The sequence below is a fragment of the Cynocephalus volans genome, chromosome 5, assembly GCF_027409185.1.
Source record: "Cynocephalus volans isolate mCynVol1 chromosome 5, mCynVol1.pri, whole genome shotgun sequence".
Taxonomy (NCBI): domain Eukaryota; kingdom Metazoa; phylum Chordata; class Mammalia; order Dermoptera; family Cynocephalidae; genus Cynocephalus; species Cynocephalus volans.
Genome location: NC_084464.1, coordinates 105,000,926 through 105,016,609, shown reverse-complemented (window position 1 = coordinate 105,016,609; position 15,684 = coordinate 105,000,926). Strand labels below are relative to the sequence as shown.

Below are 15,684 nucleotides of genomic sequence, written 5' to 3'. Positions count from 1 at the left end.
ACAAATCACTTTCTTCCCTCAAAATGATTGTTATTTAACTACAATATACTGATTGGCTTATGGTACAACCCTAGTTAGGTTCCATAGGAAAAGGTTTCTAATTGGTTAGCAATGGGTCAGTCTGCCTTATCTGCAATATATTAAATATTTCTGACTATGTAAAAAATGAAAAGATTTTTTAAAGATATAAATCACTTAAAGACCACTAATATATCACTTTAACTATTAGAGGACATTTCTTCCAGACACTCCTTTAGAATTCTTTATGGTACATATATTCTAATCCAAATACTATAAATATAATATGCTCAATTTTTACTGCAATCTAACTATGTAGGCACGGTAATACTCATTTATAGATGAGGACACTGAGTCTACAGGAGGCTCAATAACCTCACCTAATACACATACAATACCCAGTGAAAGCAGGATGTGCACAGAAGTCCTCTGACTATGAAAGCCACACACTGTGCAGTATGCTAAGAATATGCCTATCTATCACACAAGAGCAAGCAAATGCAAGGCCTTTGTTTTTGGTATTTAGAACTTCAATATCTTACGCCTATGCTTTGACTAAATTTTCTCTAATGTGAGCGATTCATTGATCTTACCTAGACTTGCTAACACAAGGATGATTGTCTGGCATAGTAGGTGTGCAGCTAACTAATCCAAAATAGAATTTGAATCCATGGTCTTGGACTAATCAGTACAATACACTAACTAAATGAATTAAATGATACAATCTTTGTGTATAAAATCTGTCAGAACTAACTCTGTTTTAATAGGAATTATCCATTTCTGCATTGTTTGGGAACCTTTTGACCAGCATTTACAATACTAACGAAGGCTGTTTACAATGGTGCCCACAATTCATCAAATTCCTCCCGCGTTCTAGTATGCAGAGTCTGTTGATGATGTCTGTGGAGAGGGCATAGTTTACTGAGACTCTCATCTGTTTTCACTGACATGTAATCTAGACCTTAACAAATATGCCAGAATGTGCAGCTTCTACAGGTGCAATTTGACTTTTTTGTTTAATTCAGTCTCTGAATATTATTAGATCTCAATTTAGCCTTGTAAAATCACTTCACTAACATTAAAACTATGCTGCTTATGAAAAGAAAAAATAGAATGCATTTTAATGGAGGGTTGACCTACCGAAAGATGAATAATTTGCATCAATTTTTGTGCATTATGTTTAGCTAATGAAGACAAATGTATTCATTCATTTCAGTAAAGCTGAAAAACTGAAGGCCAGCAATTTTATGCATCTATAATGATGAATATTACAGTACTTATTATATGATGAATTGGGAATTCTAGAAATGGATGTTGAGCAAAACAGGGAAAAAACATGCTTCTCATACTGATTTCTATTTTTATAAACACTGGCATCTGACTCAAACAAACAACATGACTTCTCTGGTACCAGTTCTAAATCTCTTACTTTATCAAATAATGACAAATAAAGAAACATTGGATCTAGTGCATTTAACATTAGAAAATAGAAGTGAAAGAAGGAATTTCATATTGTTCAATTGTGAAAGTAGTGAACTTTCACTATAAAAAGGCAATGATACAATCCATTGCTATATTTTTTTACTTTAGGCTGATTATGGATAAAGACAATATGAGATAAAAGTTGCTCGAGAACTACTGCTACTTTGTATTTATTTATATGAAATTATTTTAAAATGTTAGCTTGTTAAGGTAACAATAAATTCAATTATCAAATAAGGGTATACCCTAATATTTATAATTAAATTAGTAAATATGTTCGAAATAAAATGTATATAACAGTTTTGTGTGTGGTAAAATTGACTTTAAAATTAATTTTATCATTAAAAAGCATTTAAAATTTATCCACTTCATCTTTACTTTCTTCACATATAACATATATTTCAGTAATTCTATAACAATGATATTACTAATTTATTTGGGGTTTTGTTCACAGAAATAATTATACACTATTTAAAATTTACTAATGATTTAATCCCACAAGTAAAATGAGAACAACTGAGACTACAGAAAATTCTATCATTAACAATATGCTCAGACATGAGCACAATTCCCTTCATCCCCTTCTCAGCTGCCACAGACATCACATATGTTATTAATGTTGTGAAGGAACTAACAAATGAATGAAACATGCCACTAGGTCATTGCTAAAAAAAAGAAATAGTTTTAATGATCCTTCAGTCATTTTACACTATTTCTATAAAACTGAGCAAAGTAAAGCAAAATAACACCAACTGGCCCTAATGGATTTTTTTGTGGACTGCTGCTTTCCTACCAGCTCATGGACTGCTGAGTCTGCCTAGTCCTCAAAGTGCAATATGCACTCAACATTCAAAAAAGAGAGACCAAAAAGGCTTTTAGTATACGCAGTCAGGAGAAAGGCAATGCAGTTGAAAATGCCATTACGTCGAAATGCTCCCTGCTCGAATAGATAGATTATTTCCTACAGTGAATTAAGAAACAAGACTGCAACTGCTCACACATTTTAAATATTCCTTAGCAAAGCTGCTGTGATTTGCTTTTGGCTTTTATCTCACCCAGAACTTAAAAAAAAAAAAAAATGAATGAAATAGGAAGTTTAGTTATTATGAGCAAGAACACCAACAACTTCAAAAATGTACCACACAGGGGCCAAGCCCGTGGCGCACTCGGTAGAGTGCTGCGCTGGGAGCGCGGCGACGCTCCCGCCGCGGGTTCGGATCCTATATAGGAATGACCGGTGCACTCACTGGCTGAGTGCCGGTCACGAAAAAAAAAAACGACAAAAAAAAAAAAAAAAAAAAAATGTACCACACAGTAAACGCCACATTAAAATAACATTGCTGCAGTCAGGAAAACTATGAAAGGGATTTAATGTCACCCCAAACTTAACTAAACCAGCTTATGCTTATTTAGTGTTTGCCTTCACATCATTGTTGATTGCTCCACTAAGGTATTTTTCTGTAAAGAAATCTTCCCTAATTAAATAGCTTATACCTGCATCATTCAGCAATCTCACAACACACTTTGGGCAGTAATCATCACATTTAGGTGGCAAAGCCCCTAAATGAATCACACGAGAGGAGGAATAGCAGGCTAAGAAAAAGATGGGTGACTTTTCAAAAAAAAAAGAGGGGCATATGTATAATTTGTAAAACTTGCTTCTGATTTCCCATTCCTAAGAAATCACGGCATTTTCTGTTTTAATCTCTTCATCAAACCACATATGCCTCCATGACAATATCTCAAAATCTGAACAACAATAAGAGCAAAAAAAAGGAAGCTCCTCTCTTTGATCACTCTCAGAATATGATGAATAAAGATGAAATTTTCATTATGGATTATAGCTCCTGAATATGTAAGCCCAAAATTCTTGAGAATTTTTGAAACTGATCAAAATTTTCAAGACTCTGAGCCCATATTGCTCTGCTTTGAATATATTTATCTCAACAACTCTTGCTGAGAAAAAAGCAAGAGCTACAATAACGTTTATAACACCTAAATAAAATCCTTTTTTTTTGTTTGTTTATGATTAAATACAATTTTAAAACTAAGTAAATATAATGTATTTCAAATAATCTTTAATATACTTGGGCACTGATAACATAAAAGGCAAATGCTAATTAACTAGTTGAGAAATGCAGGTTATGAAGCTGGTTGAAAGTCCATAGGAACACAGAATCTCATTTAACTACTGGAACTGTGTGTGTCATTGTGTTTATTAATGATGAAGTAAATATAAATAATTTATGAAGTCGTATTCCTAGGAGAGGTATAAAATAGCAAATTATAAATTACTGCCTGAAACCTTTTTCTCTGAAGTATCTAAGGGAGTGAAGTCTGAAATATCTGTTTCTGGATCATACTTTGATGAAGTTATATGAGAGAGTTAAATCCACTCAGAAAGTACCATCTCAAAATTTTTTTGATTTTATGCTCTGTTTTGAATGAATAAGATATGATTCAGTAAAGAATTTAACATTATAAAGTTAGAGAATGAAACAAATTATCTGAATAAAGTAAATAAAAAATACATTGCAATGCCTGTAAATGGATGATTTGAAAATTCATTTCTTTGAACTTAAATTACTGTGTTCAAATTTGTTTCATTCAGAATTAGGTTTAAAAAAAAATATGCTAAGTGCATTAAATACCTTCTTAAGCTATTCAAATGAGACATTTTAATATATTTAAATTCAATATTATTTCATAATGAAAATAAAAAGGAATGTGCTAAAACATTCTTCCTGATCATAATAAATGTAATGTCAAAGTATTATTCTGATCTTTTGAATTTTTATTAATATGTACTGATAATTTTGTAGTGAAATTCCAGGAAATCTTCATGAAAGTTAGAAATTTATCATGCTCTGTTGCTAAATTTTTAAAATTTATTTTAATAAAATCACTAATATACTACATATTACCCCATACTAATCTACACACTACAAAAAAATGACTCCCCTTAGAAATGTAATTCAAGTCAATTTCTATTCATTTCTCACACAAATGACCATTTCATTTTAGTAAACTTTCCCTTAAAGCAAGACAAAATGGTAGAGACAGTCCTGGTACATTGGTGTATAGTATTCACAAAACAAGCAAGAACACAAATGAAAAATTCAAGATTAAGGCTTTCATACTTGGTGTGTCAAAATTCTCTACATTAGAAATTTTGATACTATGAGTGCTATTGTGATAACTCTCAATAATAAAAGATGTCTATGATATACTCCAAAGTCCTCACACATCCTCCCCAAATCTTATTCAATTCTTACAGCCCTGGATTACTTAAGTTTATCTAATGAAGTCATCACACAAGTAATAATGTATATGCCATACTTATTATTAGCTCTAAAAGTGATTTGTTTTCTCTGTTTATAAATCTTGCTGTACCATCATACTTCCACACACAGAATTCATTTGTTCAACAAATAATTGAGTGCCCACGGAGTGCAGACACTGTTGTACGGGCTAACAACAACAACCACCACCACAAGAATGACAACCACAAAGCAAGAAAGATGGCAGGAATATACAAGAATCTCACTTTTTTCAGAAACAATACTGAAAACTGCATTAATTTGTTCCAGTTCTTCCCAAACAAAACTATAGGGCAATGGAACCCTAACAAATTACTGCTTCTACCTCTCATAACTACTTCAGAAGTGTGCCTGGGCCAGCCCCGTGGCTCACTCGGGAGAGTGCCGCGCTGGTAGCACCGAAGCCGCGGGTTCGGATCCTATATAGGGATGGCCGGTGCGCTCACTGGCTGAGCGTGGTGAGGACCACACCGTGCCAAGGGTTACGATCCCCTTACCGGTAAAAAAAAACAACAACAAAAAAAAGTGTGCCTGGTTTTTTGAAATGTGCTTTAAGACATAAGCTACCCAAATTTCTCCACGTAGTTTTTAGCCCCATTTAGATCAAACTCTGAAAATTTGTCAAGCACATTATTGCACAAATTACTATAGGTCTAGCATTTAAATGGACCTCAGGTAGTACAACCCTCTTAATTTACCAGTTAAAAAAATTTAGAGGCCATAAATTTAAAGCAGCTTTTCCAAGGGCATAGCAAGTTACAAGGCTAAGTCCAGAATATCATTGTGCAGAACACTACACACTGATACTAATAGTACATTTTCAGTCTCTTTTCTTAAATATATATAATTTTTTAACAAAAAGAGCACATCTCAAACATTACCAAAAAAATTTTGCATCACAAATTCCAAATAAGTAGTATAGTAACTCATTAAGTTTTCAGTTTCATTATGTAATTCTTAGGGAGGGAAAGAACCATATCTGACCTAACTATGGGGAATTCCATGGTTTGAGAAATCCATTATCACATACTAGGGCAATAAACCCAAGCCCATGAATTAGGGTAATAAACCCAAGCCTTACTTGGAATATAAGTATAATTTAACACATTTTGAGATAATGTTTCTCAAATTAAAATCGTGAAAACTCAACCAATTTGTATATATTTATTATATATTAAAATTAATTGTAAAACTTTTGAACTTGTACATAACATTGGCATAACAAGGACAAAGTTTTGGGAGGTCTTTTGCTGGTTCAGGCAAAAAAATGGGTCCATTTTCTTTGGAGAATTTGGAAACAATAATAGCATCACTTATCACCATGCACTAGAAAGTCTAAACCACATAAAAGATAAAATATTCCTTTTTCATATTTTTTGTTGGGCTAAGTTCTAAGCAACTATTTTTGAGTTTTAACAACCCAGTTTTTATTAAGCTTCAATTTAGCAAATACTTATTTGTTATTGTTTAATAAAAATTGTATTCTACTTGAAAATTAAATTGGAGAATTTCCATTATATAGTTAACCTCCCAATACATGTGGGCTCAGACACACTTTCATTTGGGGAAGGAAAAACTCACGGTCCAGTTTTTTCATTTCCACAAGACTGTGCAATCATTCTTTATTTTTGAATGTACTGTACAAATGCAGAAATATTTAGTATTATAGGAATTAGTGTCTCAAAATTCTCTCAAAGCCAGTTAAACTATTTTGAACCAGAATAAATTTTAGATGATTCTACCAAATATAATAAGATTTAATGTTGAATTTTTTGGTGAAGTCTTTATGGTAAAAAATTCTTGGAGATACTAGACATTTGAAAGTTGATAGAAATGATCCCAAAGAACCAAAGACATGAATAATATTGAAAATACAGAAATTTATTACAAAATGAGATTTTATTAACATGTGCCCAACTTTCTAATAATTCCTTATTTTTATTATTCTAATATTTCTAATATTATATTTAGTATTATTATTTATAACTTATAATATTTTTAATAAAATTCCTTTGCTATGTAAGGAAATATTATATATTTGTTATTCATTTGAAAGAAACTTTTTTAAAAATTAAAATTAATGAAATTATGAGTGACAATAAATTGACAAACCTCACTAAATGGTCTATTAAACATGAATACACAATGGCCAGTTTTGACCAAGTCATCGGCAAATTTCTTGAAGTTGAGGTTCAAAAGGATTATAGTGTTGTATCTGCTACTGTAATAAGACAATGAGTGTAAGTGTGTTCCCCTCTCTTCCACAAAACACACTGATGCAATTAAAACATGTTAGCCAATATTTTTTACCTCTTCTACAATTAGTTTCCTGCTGCTGCTGTAACAAATTACTATAAACTTAGTGACTTTAAACAATACGGAATTTATTATCTCACAGTTCTGGAGGTCAGAAGTCCTAAAACTGATACCTCTGAAGGGTTGCATTCCTTCTATGGCCTCTAGGAAAGAATTTGTTTCCTTGCCTCTTATGACTCATAAAGGTCGCTTGCATTTTTTGACCTGTGTGTGGCCCCTTCTTCCATCTTCAACACCAGTAGGTAGCACTTTCGAATCTCTCTCTCTCCTCTCTCCTCTCTTTCTCACTTTCTCTCTCCCCCCACCTCTTCCATAGTTACATGTTAACTGTGACTCTACCTTCCTGCCTCCCTCTTTTTTTTTTTTTATTTATTTTATTATTATTATTTTTTTGTCTTTTTCAGCACTCAGCCAGTGAGTGCACCGGCTATTCCTATATAGGATCCGAACCCGCGGCGGGAGTGTCGCTGCGCTCCCAGCGCTGCACTCTCCCGAGTGTACCACAGGCTCGGCCCCTGCCTCCCTCTTATAAAAGCCCTTGTGATTACACTGGACCCACCTGCTTAATCCAGGATAATCTCTCCATCTCAGAATGCTTAATCTAATCATATTTGCAAGATTCCTTCTGCTATGTAAGGTAACATATTCTCAGGTTCTGGGGAGTAGGGCATGAACATTTTGGGGGAACCATTATTCTATTCACATTTAAACATGTACTGTAATATTATATATGTATTTATTTGTTTATGGCACAAATATATACATATTCATGCATATATGCACATATACAGTTATGCATATATATATACATAATCAAAATGTTCTCTTTTTTTGGAAATTATTATTCTTTATTTCATTTCATTATTATGACTAAAAGTAATTTTGTCATATGGAAAAGGGGGGATGTTAAAGATATTTAACCATTAGGGTCAAATGTTTTAGATACATCATTGGTAAATAGTCTGCTAACTGTACCTTGTTTAAGTGAAACAATTGAAATAACATTCATTTGTGGAACCATTTGTGGCTCATTCTTTTAGTTAACTCACCAAGTCAAATACTATACCCATAAGCCACAAATGTGAAAAAATAAATTGTCATGGAAAACTTTATTCTATTCGTAAAGTATATATATATATATTTTAAAGCAAGATTGAGAAGAGAAGGTTCTTTGGGGGAATATTGTGGGTTTTCCAACATTGACACAGTAAAGATGACTACTGACCATTTTGGTAGAAATAAATTTTTCTTTTTTCCTTATCCATTTAGAAGCATATCTTCAAATTATTATTGCTACCTTAATAGAAGGTAGCAAAAAGCATTCGGTAAAAACAAAATTCTTAATGGCATGTGTGGAGGCACTGTTTTTTCTCCTTACAGCAACTAAGATTAATGAACAAAGAACAAGTGGCTGACCTACCCATGGGAGTGCCAACGCCGTAACCTTTGGAGTCTATGAGGCCGCCAATCTGTGTCAGGTTACAGTTCCGCTGGGTAACAAACTCGATGGTTGTTGACTCCATTAAGAAAGCATAATCAGAGGTGAGGACCCGCTGGATTCCTTCTTCATTACTTTTGACAAGCACTGACTGCCTCCTGCTACTCATAAAAGCCCACATTTTGTCATATGTAGAGATTTTCGATTTCTGGGGAAAATAAAGATACATTTCGTTCATAAGAGAGTTATTTCTTAGTTTCCATGTGGTCCTACAATATTTAGATACTACTGACTATATTTAATTTACTCATACTATCTTGTAATTATATTACTAATAAAAGAGATATCTAAACCATAAAAATCAAAAGCTATGTTTATCATAGTAATTCCTCATCACATTTCCAAGTACAGTATAGATTTATTTAACAATGTCAATGTTCAAAAGTGTAAACTAGTAAATCATAAAATAAATAAATATTAGAAAAAGCAAACAAGATTAGTAAGGAGGGTCTTTTGTGCTTGTATCTTACATATAAAATTTTATTTTCAATTTACTATAACATCAAATTTGGAACACTGACACTGGATACAGATTGACACTATAAGACTGAAAGTTTATTTATTTGTTTTTCCCCAATTTAGTTGATTATCACAAAGATGCCACATTAACCCCAAAGGATACACAAAGGTATAAGTTGAAGAGATGAGGGGAATTTGTTACAAATAAGGATGATGCACATAAGATTGACTACATTTCCACTGAGACACAATCTGGTCACCACTTTTAGCCTGGCTCACGAGAACCAGAAATCATCATTCAGGTCTGCTAAGGAAAGATTCCTGGACCAGTGAAACTGAATAGTTTTATATCCAATTGAAAATCCTCAATAGAGCTTTACTAGGATTTCATTACTAAAGAAAAGAAATGGGTTTTGTTCAGAAGGCACTGGTAAAACATAAACAAAGAAAAGGTTAACATCTACTTATTGAAATCAGCTCATCTGTGAAACCTTTATCCTCGTCTATTCTTACACAAATACAAAGAATAATCCTGAAGCTATAAACACACAGAGGATATTAACTAAACTGGTTGCATTGTCATAAAACGTCAAGACTATTTTCAAACAAATAGATATGCAATCTTTTTTACACCTTAAGTGTGCCTTTATTTCTACATGTAAAAGGTCATAAATGTGATATTACCATTACTTCCACTAAAAGGCAGGTGTACAATTATACAGAGAAAAATCCTGGCAGTATTTCAGTGGTAAAATAGCAAGAAAAAACTTATAATCAACTGGCAGAAAAAGCCAAAGTTACAACGAGTGCTTTATAAAAACAAGGATATCATTAGGGCTAAGAAAAGGTAAAAATGCAAACCTTTGCTCTCCAGTGAAACAAGAAAGCATGCTAAGAGGTCAATGACTCAACATTTAAAAGAAAACAGCCAAAGCACCTAGAATGTGATTGACAGGACTGCAAGTTTTGGAAGCTATCGTCACATATCATTTTTTTTTTTATGGAAAATAAACAAATTTGGGGAATAGAAAAAGGGAATCCTAGGAATATTCAAGGTTATGATGAAATTCTTATTGAGGTCATTAGGACCAATAACAGCAATTTGAATAGCGTCAGGGACATAATGAGAATAGCTAGAACAAGTTCACATTTTTTGCACAGTAAAAATTTTTTCTTCTAATATTTTGGATTAAGTGAGGCTGGAATACAAAATAAAATCAAAATTAGAGCTAATCTGCCTATTAAAGGGATTTTATGTAAAAAAATTAATTAGGCTGTTTTGATGTAATGAATTTGTGACTGACAGTAGATAAACACAATCCTATATATGATATTGCACAAAGTTGCTATAATCAAAACTGCACACACCACTTGACGGCTTAAAAAATAACATCTTTAAGGGAGAGTAATAGTTTAATATCAAAACATGGGTGTACTCTCTGAGCCAAAATTAAGCAAAGAGTTGAGAAATTTTGCAAGAAGTTCTTTGCTTTGTTTTGTTTATAAGAACTTAAGCAATAAAAACATTTATTGCTTTAGTTACTTGATTTCCATTTCATGATATGATCCATCCATTGACAAGTTAATTATAAATAAAATGTGAGGACTAGCATTTTTGTCCCAAAGAAAGAGAGGACATAATGGTTAGTTACGATGTCACTAATAAATTAATGGTATAGTTATATTTTTCTCTTTTTTAATATTAAAAGTAGTACCTTTTTATTTTATAACAGTACATGAATGTATTTATTGTTAATATTTTGCTGTAGTTTTATGTGGTAAACATATCTAATTTTTTTTCAGTACAACTGAAAACCAACCAACTTTAAGAAATATTGCAACTTTATTACAAATGTATAAAGTTTAATTTTAAATAATGTGAAGTATAGTGCAGTATTATTCCACATTTGAAATATCTGATCTATAAACTAATCTTTCACTGGCAAAATAAGAATTTCATAAAATATATATTCATTTAAAATTCTTGAAACTCTTTCCTGGAGTGATTTTTCCTTGTTTTGAACACTTTCTATAAAGCACTATTTACACTTATTTTAAAACTGATAATTTTCTACCTTCAATAGTTATTTAAGAATCTCTCATTTAACTGCTTATTTCCAGAAATCTATTGTCTATGATTTTTGTACAGCTTTATTCTTCATCCTTATTGTCTGGCGAAAATATAAGTATTTCTATGATTCTTATAATTGCAAAATAGATGTGTATAGAAAGTCACACAAATTGTTTTAATTCTCATAATACAAAAACCCAATTTAAGAAACATGATATCTGCTGGTCACACACTAGTCTCTGAGTCCCTGGAGGTCATTCCTCTAACACTCATCTGTGTCTTGCTCACCCTTTCTGTTTTTGCTGTTATTTAACCACACTTTTCAATTTAATAGTCACTTCTTCGCATCTCTCAGTTCTGGTTGTAAAACACAACTCTGTGCAGAAAGATATGGGAAATATGACTAACCACCATCACTACCTTGGCAGACTCTTTTTTTATTTGTTTGTTTTTGGTGTGATAATTCTTGGCTGATCTAGATCTCCACATGTAGGTTCAGTTAAGCAGAAAGAGGACATTTAGAATTCAAGAATAGCTTTTATCTGACTTTTATTACTCAGCACGTTATAAGTGTTAAGGAAAATACACACTACTCGATTTTCTATCATTTAGTCCCTCTTGCATAGAGGCAAATCATGTTTGCATGATCCACATTAATCTTTCCCAGAAATTTCAAATAAATCAAGAAAAATTTCTAAAATTCAGACCTATTAAGCTATTCAAATCTTACCTATTACTATTTCTATAGAAAATTGAAAAAAAGAACTAATCCTTAACATCTCTGGACAATTTTATTATTTCTATTATTAGTAGTAATGAAGGTGTTGTAGTGAATGACAGGTTTAGAAACAAAAATCTGCTGAGCATTTATTGTTCTGAAAGCCTTAAATTTAAAGATGACCTATAAAGCATTTGAAAAAAAGTATTTGAAACAAACTCTTAGACTGAATATGAGGCTTAAGATGCATTTTCTCTATAAACCCGATCACTCAGAAATAATTGATTACCTTCACTTAAGTCATATATAGATAAATTTAGGATAAAATGGGGCTGTGTCATAAGTAATGATTACTAGTTCTATATCTTTTATTAATGCAATATATGTTTTTATGTAAATACTTAACCTATTCAAATTTCAGTTTCCATAGCAGGGAAATATATTTGCCAAACTAACAGGGTTACTGTGAAGACCAAAGAAGATAACATATGTAAACACACTATGCACTAGTAGGTATTTTTGTAATTCTGTTTTTTTTTTTTTTTAAGAAAGAGAATAAACTGCTACCAAATTGTCCTGTGCTATTTTTATTTAAAATACCGAGAACTCTGGCAAAGATGTTAGGTTGAACCACAACTTTGAACACATGCTCTCTCCCATGGCATGAAACCATGAAGGAAAGGAGAATGGGAAAATGTGAAACAGAAACAAAATTCTGAAGGCTGGAAGGTAGACAGATGAATTGTAACTGAGTTACCAACCTTTAGAATCCCACCCCCATCTCAAAGTTCCAGAGATTTGGCAGTTCTGGCTTCTTAAAGCTGGAAGGCACATGGGTCAAACAAAACTAGAATTTAGTGTAAGGATGTCTTAAAAACAGATAGATCTTCAGAGACTATCTCTGAGTAGCATGATAACTGCCTCACCTCACCCAAGCAGCAGACTATAAGTTTTATTCTCTGGAGATAAAGCAAGAGTACATTGGACACAGTTGAGCCTGGGGAGGCCATATTAAAAGTTGAAGGCTAAAACCAATGTTGAGACTAGTCAGCCCTATACCTGTCTTGGTTCTTAGTATTTCTCCAGGAAGAGTAATAAATGATTTTGCAAGCAAAATTGAACAGCTCCAGAGAAACAGTAATAATAATAATAATGATAATAATAATAACAACAATATCAACAACAACAACAACAACAACAATAGAAGTTAACACATATATAAAGTTCGGTATGTGCCCGACATTATTCTAAATTATTTACACATATTAAATCATGTAACTTTTATAATTCTACTAGGTAATTATTTTTGTCCCCATTTTATGAATGAGAAAACCAAAACACTGAAATGTTAATAATTTGCCTAAAATCATAGGGCCACTTAGTGGCAAAATGAAGAATCAACCATGGGCAAATTAGCTACAGGATTCGTGTTCTTAATTACACTATCTAAAGACACATCTCATAGATTTTCCAACTAAATGAACCATTACATATTCCACATTGAAGCTCACAGTTTTTCAGCCTTGAGTAAGCACCCAGAGATTGCAGTGAGCCTTTTAAAACTTATTAAATATGATCAAATAGCCAAACATAACCAGATATTTGAGCAGAGCCTCCAATGTAAAATATAAAAACCAAAACAAACAAAATGCCATAAATGTCCTCAGAGAGGTAAAAGATATTGCACAAATACAAAAGTAAACAAACAACAAATCTAAAAATCTAAATGAATTCCATACAATAGCTACTGAAAAAATAAAATATTTGGAAATAAATTTAACTGAGGAAGTGAAAGATAAAAACCACAAAACATTGATAAAATAAATTGTAGAAGGCATGAATAAATGAAAAGATATCTCATGTTCACAGATTGGAAAAATTAATACTATTAAAATGCAAAATGTCCATAATACCCAAGGTGATCTACAGGTTCAATGCAATCCCTATGAAAATACCAATGACATTCCTCACTAAAATAGAAAACAAAACAAACAAAAAAAACCCTTAAAATTTGTTTAGAATCACAAAAGACCCCAAATAGCCAAAGCAATCTTGAACAAAAAGAACAAAGCTGAAGATATCATACTACCTGACTTCAAAATATACTACAAAGGTATGATCATCAAAGCAGAATGGTACTGACACAAAAACAGACACATAGACCAATGGAGCAGACTAGAGAACCAAGAAATAAATCCATGCATTTGTAGCCAACTGATAAAATGCTTAATACCACTACATGTACAAAGTTACAGTTAGAGAGAAGGAAAAAGTATTGTTCCATTTTACAGTAGGGTGACTATAGCTAACAAAAATATATTGCATATTTCAAAATAGCTAGGAGAAGATTTTGAATGTTCTCACCACAAAGAAATGATAAATATCTGAGGTGAGGGATATGCTAATTACCCTAATTTCATTATTACACATTGTATACAGGTATTAAAACATCACACTGTGCACATAAATAGTATTATGTGTCAACTGAAAATAAATAAGTACATTTTAAAACATTTTCTGACTGCAAAAAAGGTTAGATGATGTATGTTAATCATCTTGATTACGTTAATCATTTTACAATGTTATCAACATCAAATATGATGCTGTATTCTTTAAATATATATATATATATATATATATATATATATATATATATTGTCAATTATATCTCAGTGAAACTGGAGAAAATTATCCAAAGTTTATAATAAGGTGGGTCTCTAGTAGAATAAATGAGGATTTAAAACTCTGCAATTGGCTTTACCTCTAATTTCAAAACATTTATATTAAACACATATGCAATTACACCACACTATAAGATCTATTGTGCAGAGAAGGTAAGAAGCCTCAGTTAGACTTACTTTTAATGAAGTAGAAAGTTATCTAACATTCTCAAAGTAAAATAGACTATGGGATCTTAAAAAGTAAAATTAATAGACGGAAGCTATATAAGTTAAAGATTAGGAATAAAAATGCACTTAATATCAGTGAGGAAATAAAGTGAAATTAATAATCAAATATTCATATGTTGAATGTGAAAGTTGCATGCAAACTGACTTAGAAGAAAAGACATATCAAGTTGTGGTATCAACAAAAGATTATAGGTGGAAGACTACGGGTATGTAGAAAGAATCGCTTGTGATATGTTTTGTTCACTGTCCAGTGACTATGATTAGTTTCATTCAAGGAAATAGCTACTGATCATTGTCAAGGGACCTGATAAAATCATACACAAGGACTAAGCTGTGGTGCCAAAATGTCCGCAGCCTTTAAAGGTCCTTTGGCCACAGGTGATGTGGAGAAATGAGGGCTGTGAAAGAGTACCAGGAACGATTCAGGAATTGAGACACAAGCTGCCTCTGTGCACTGCTGCTGCCAAATTTATTAGGAAAGATTTTCCAGAAGAAGGTATTACTGAAGAGAAATTTGAAAAATAAAAAAAAGTAATCTAAGCACATCATAAAATAATTCTCGGTAAGGAAAGAATTGAGGTAATAACAAATTAGAGCATAATAGAGAAATGGCTCAAATTGAGTGTAAGCAAGAAAAAGTATTGAATTAGTTGGAAAAAAAGCAAACACGTTGTTCTACTCCTTTTCTTTAGAGATGAGAAAAATCAAAAGCTACTTGCTATGAAAAAGAAAAAAAAAAATTACCAGGGAAGGTGGATAGAATTTGTTGCATGATGATTTTATAGAAAACATTTAATTACATGAAAAGATAATAATTTATTTGGCAAAAATAAAAGCATTCCTAAGAATAATCCTTACAGTTATGTTGTACATAGTACTTTAGATAGATAAAG

General features: G+C 32.0%; 1 protein-coding gene across 3 annotated transcripts in view; it reads right to left on the bottom strand.

The window, feature by feature from the left end:
• GRIK2 (glutamate ionotropic receptor kainate type subunit 2) overlaps positions 1 to 15,684 on the bottom strand; it is a 636,972-nt gene that overhangs the window by 27,394 nt on the left and 593,894 nt on the right. For all 3 annotated transcript variants that reach the window (XM_063096320.1, XM_063096321.1, XM_063096322.1), the window contains exon 14: positions 8,557 to 8,782. In XM_063096320.1, the coding sequence (XP_062952390.1) occupies positions 8,557 to 8,782 (226 nt within the window). The remainder of the gene's footprint in view (positions 1 to 8,556; positions 8,783 to 15,684) is intronic.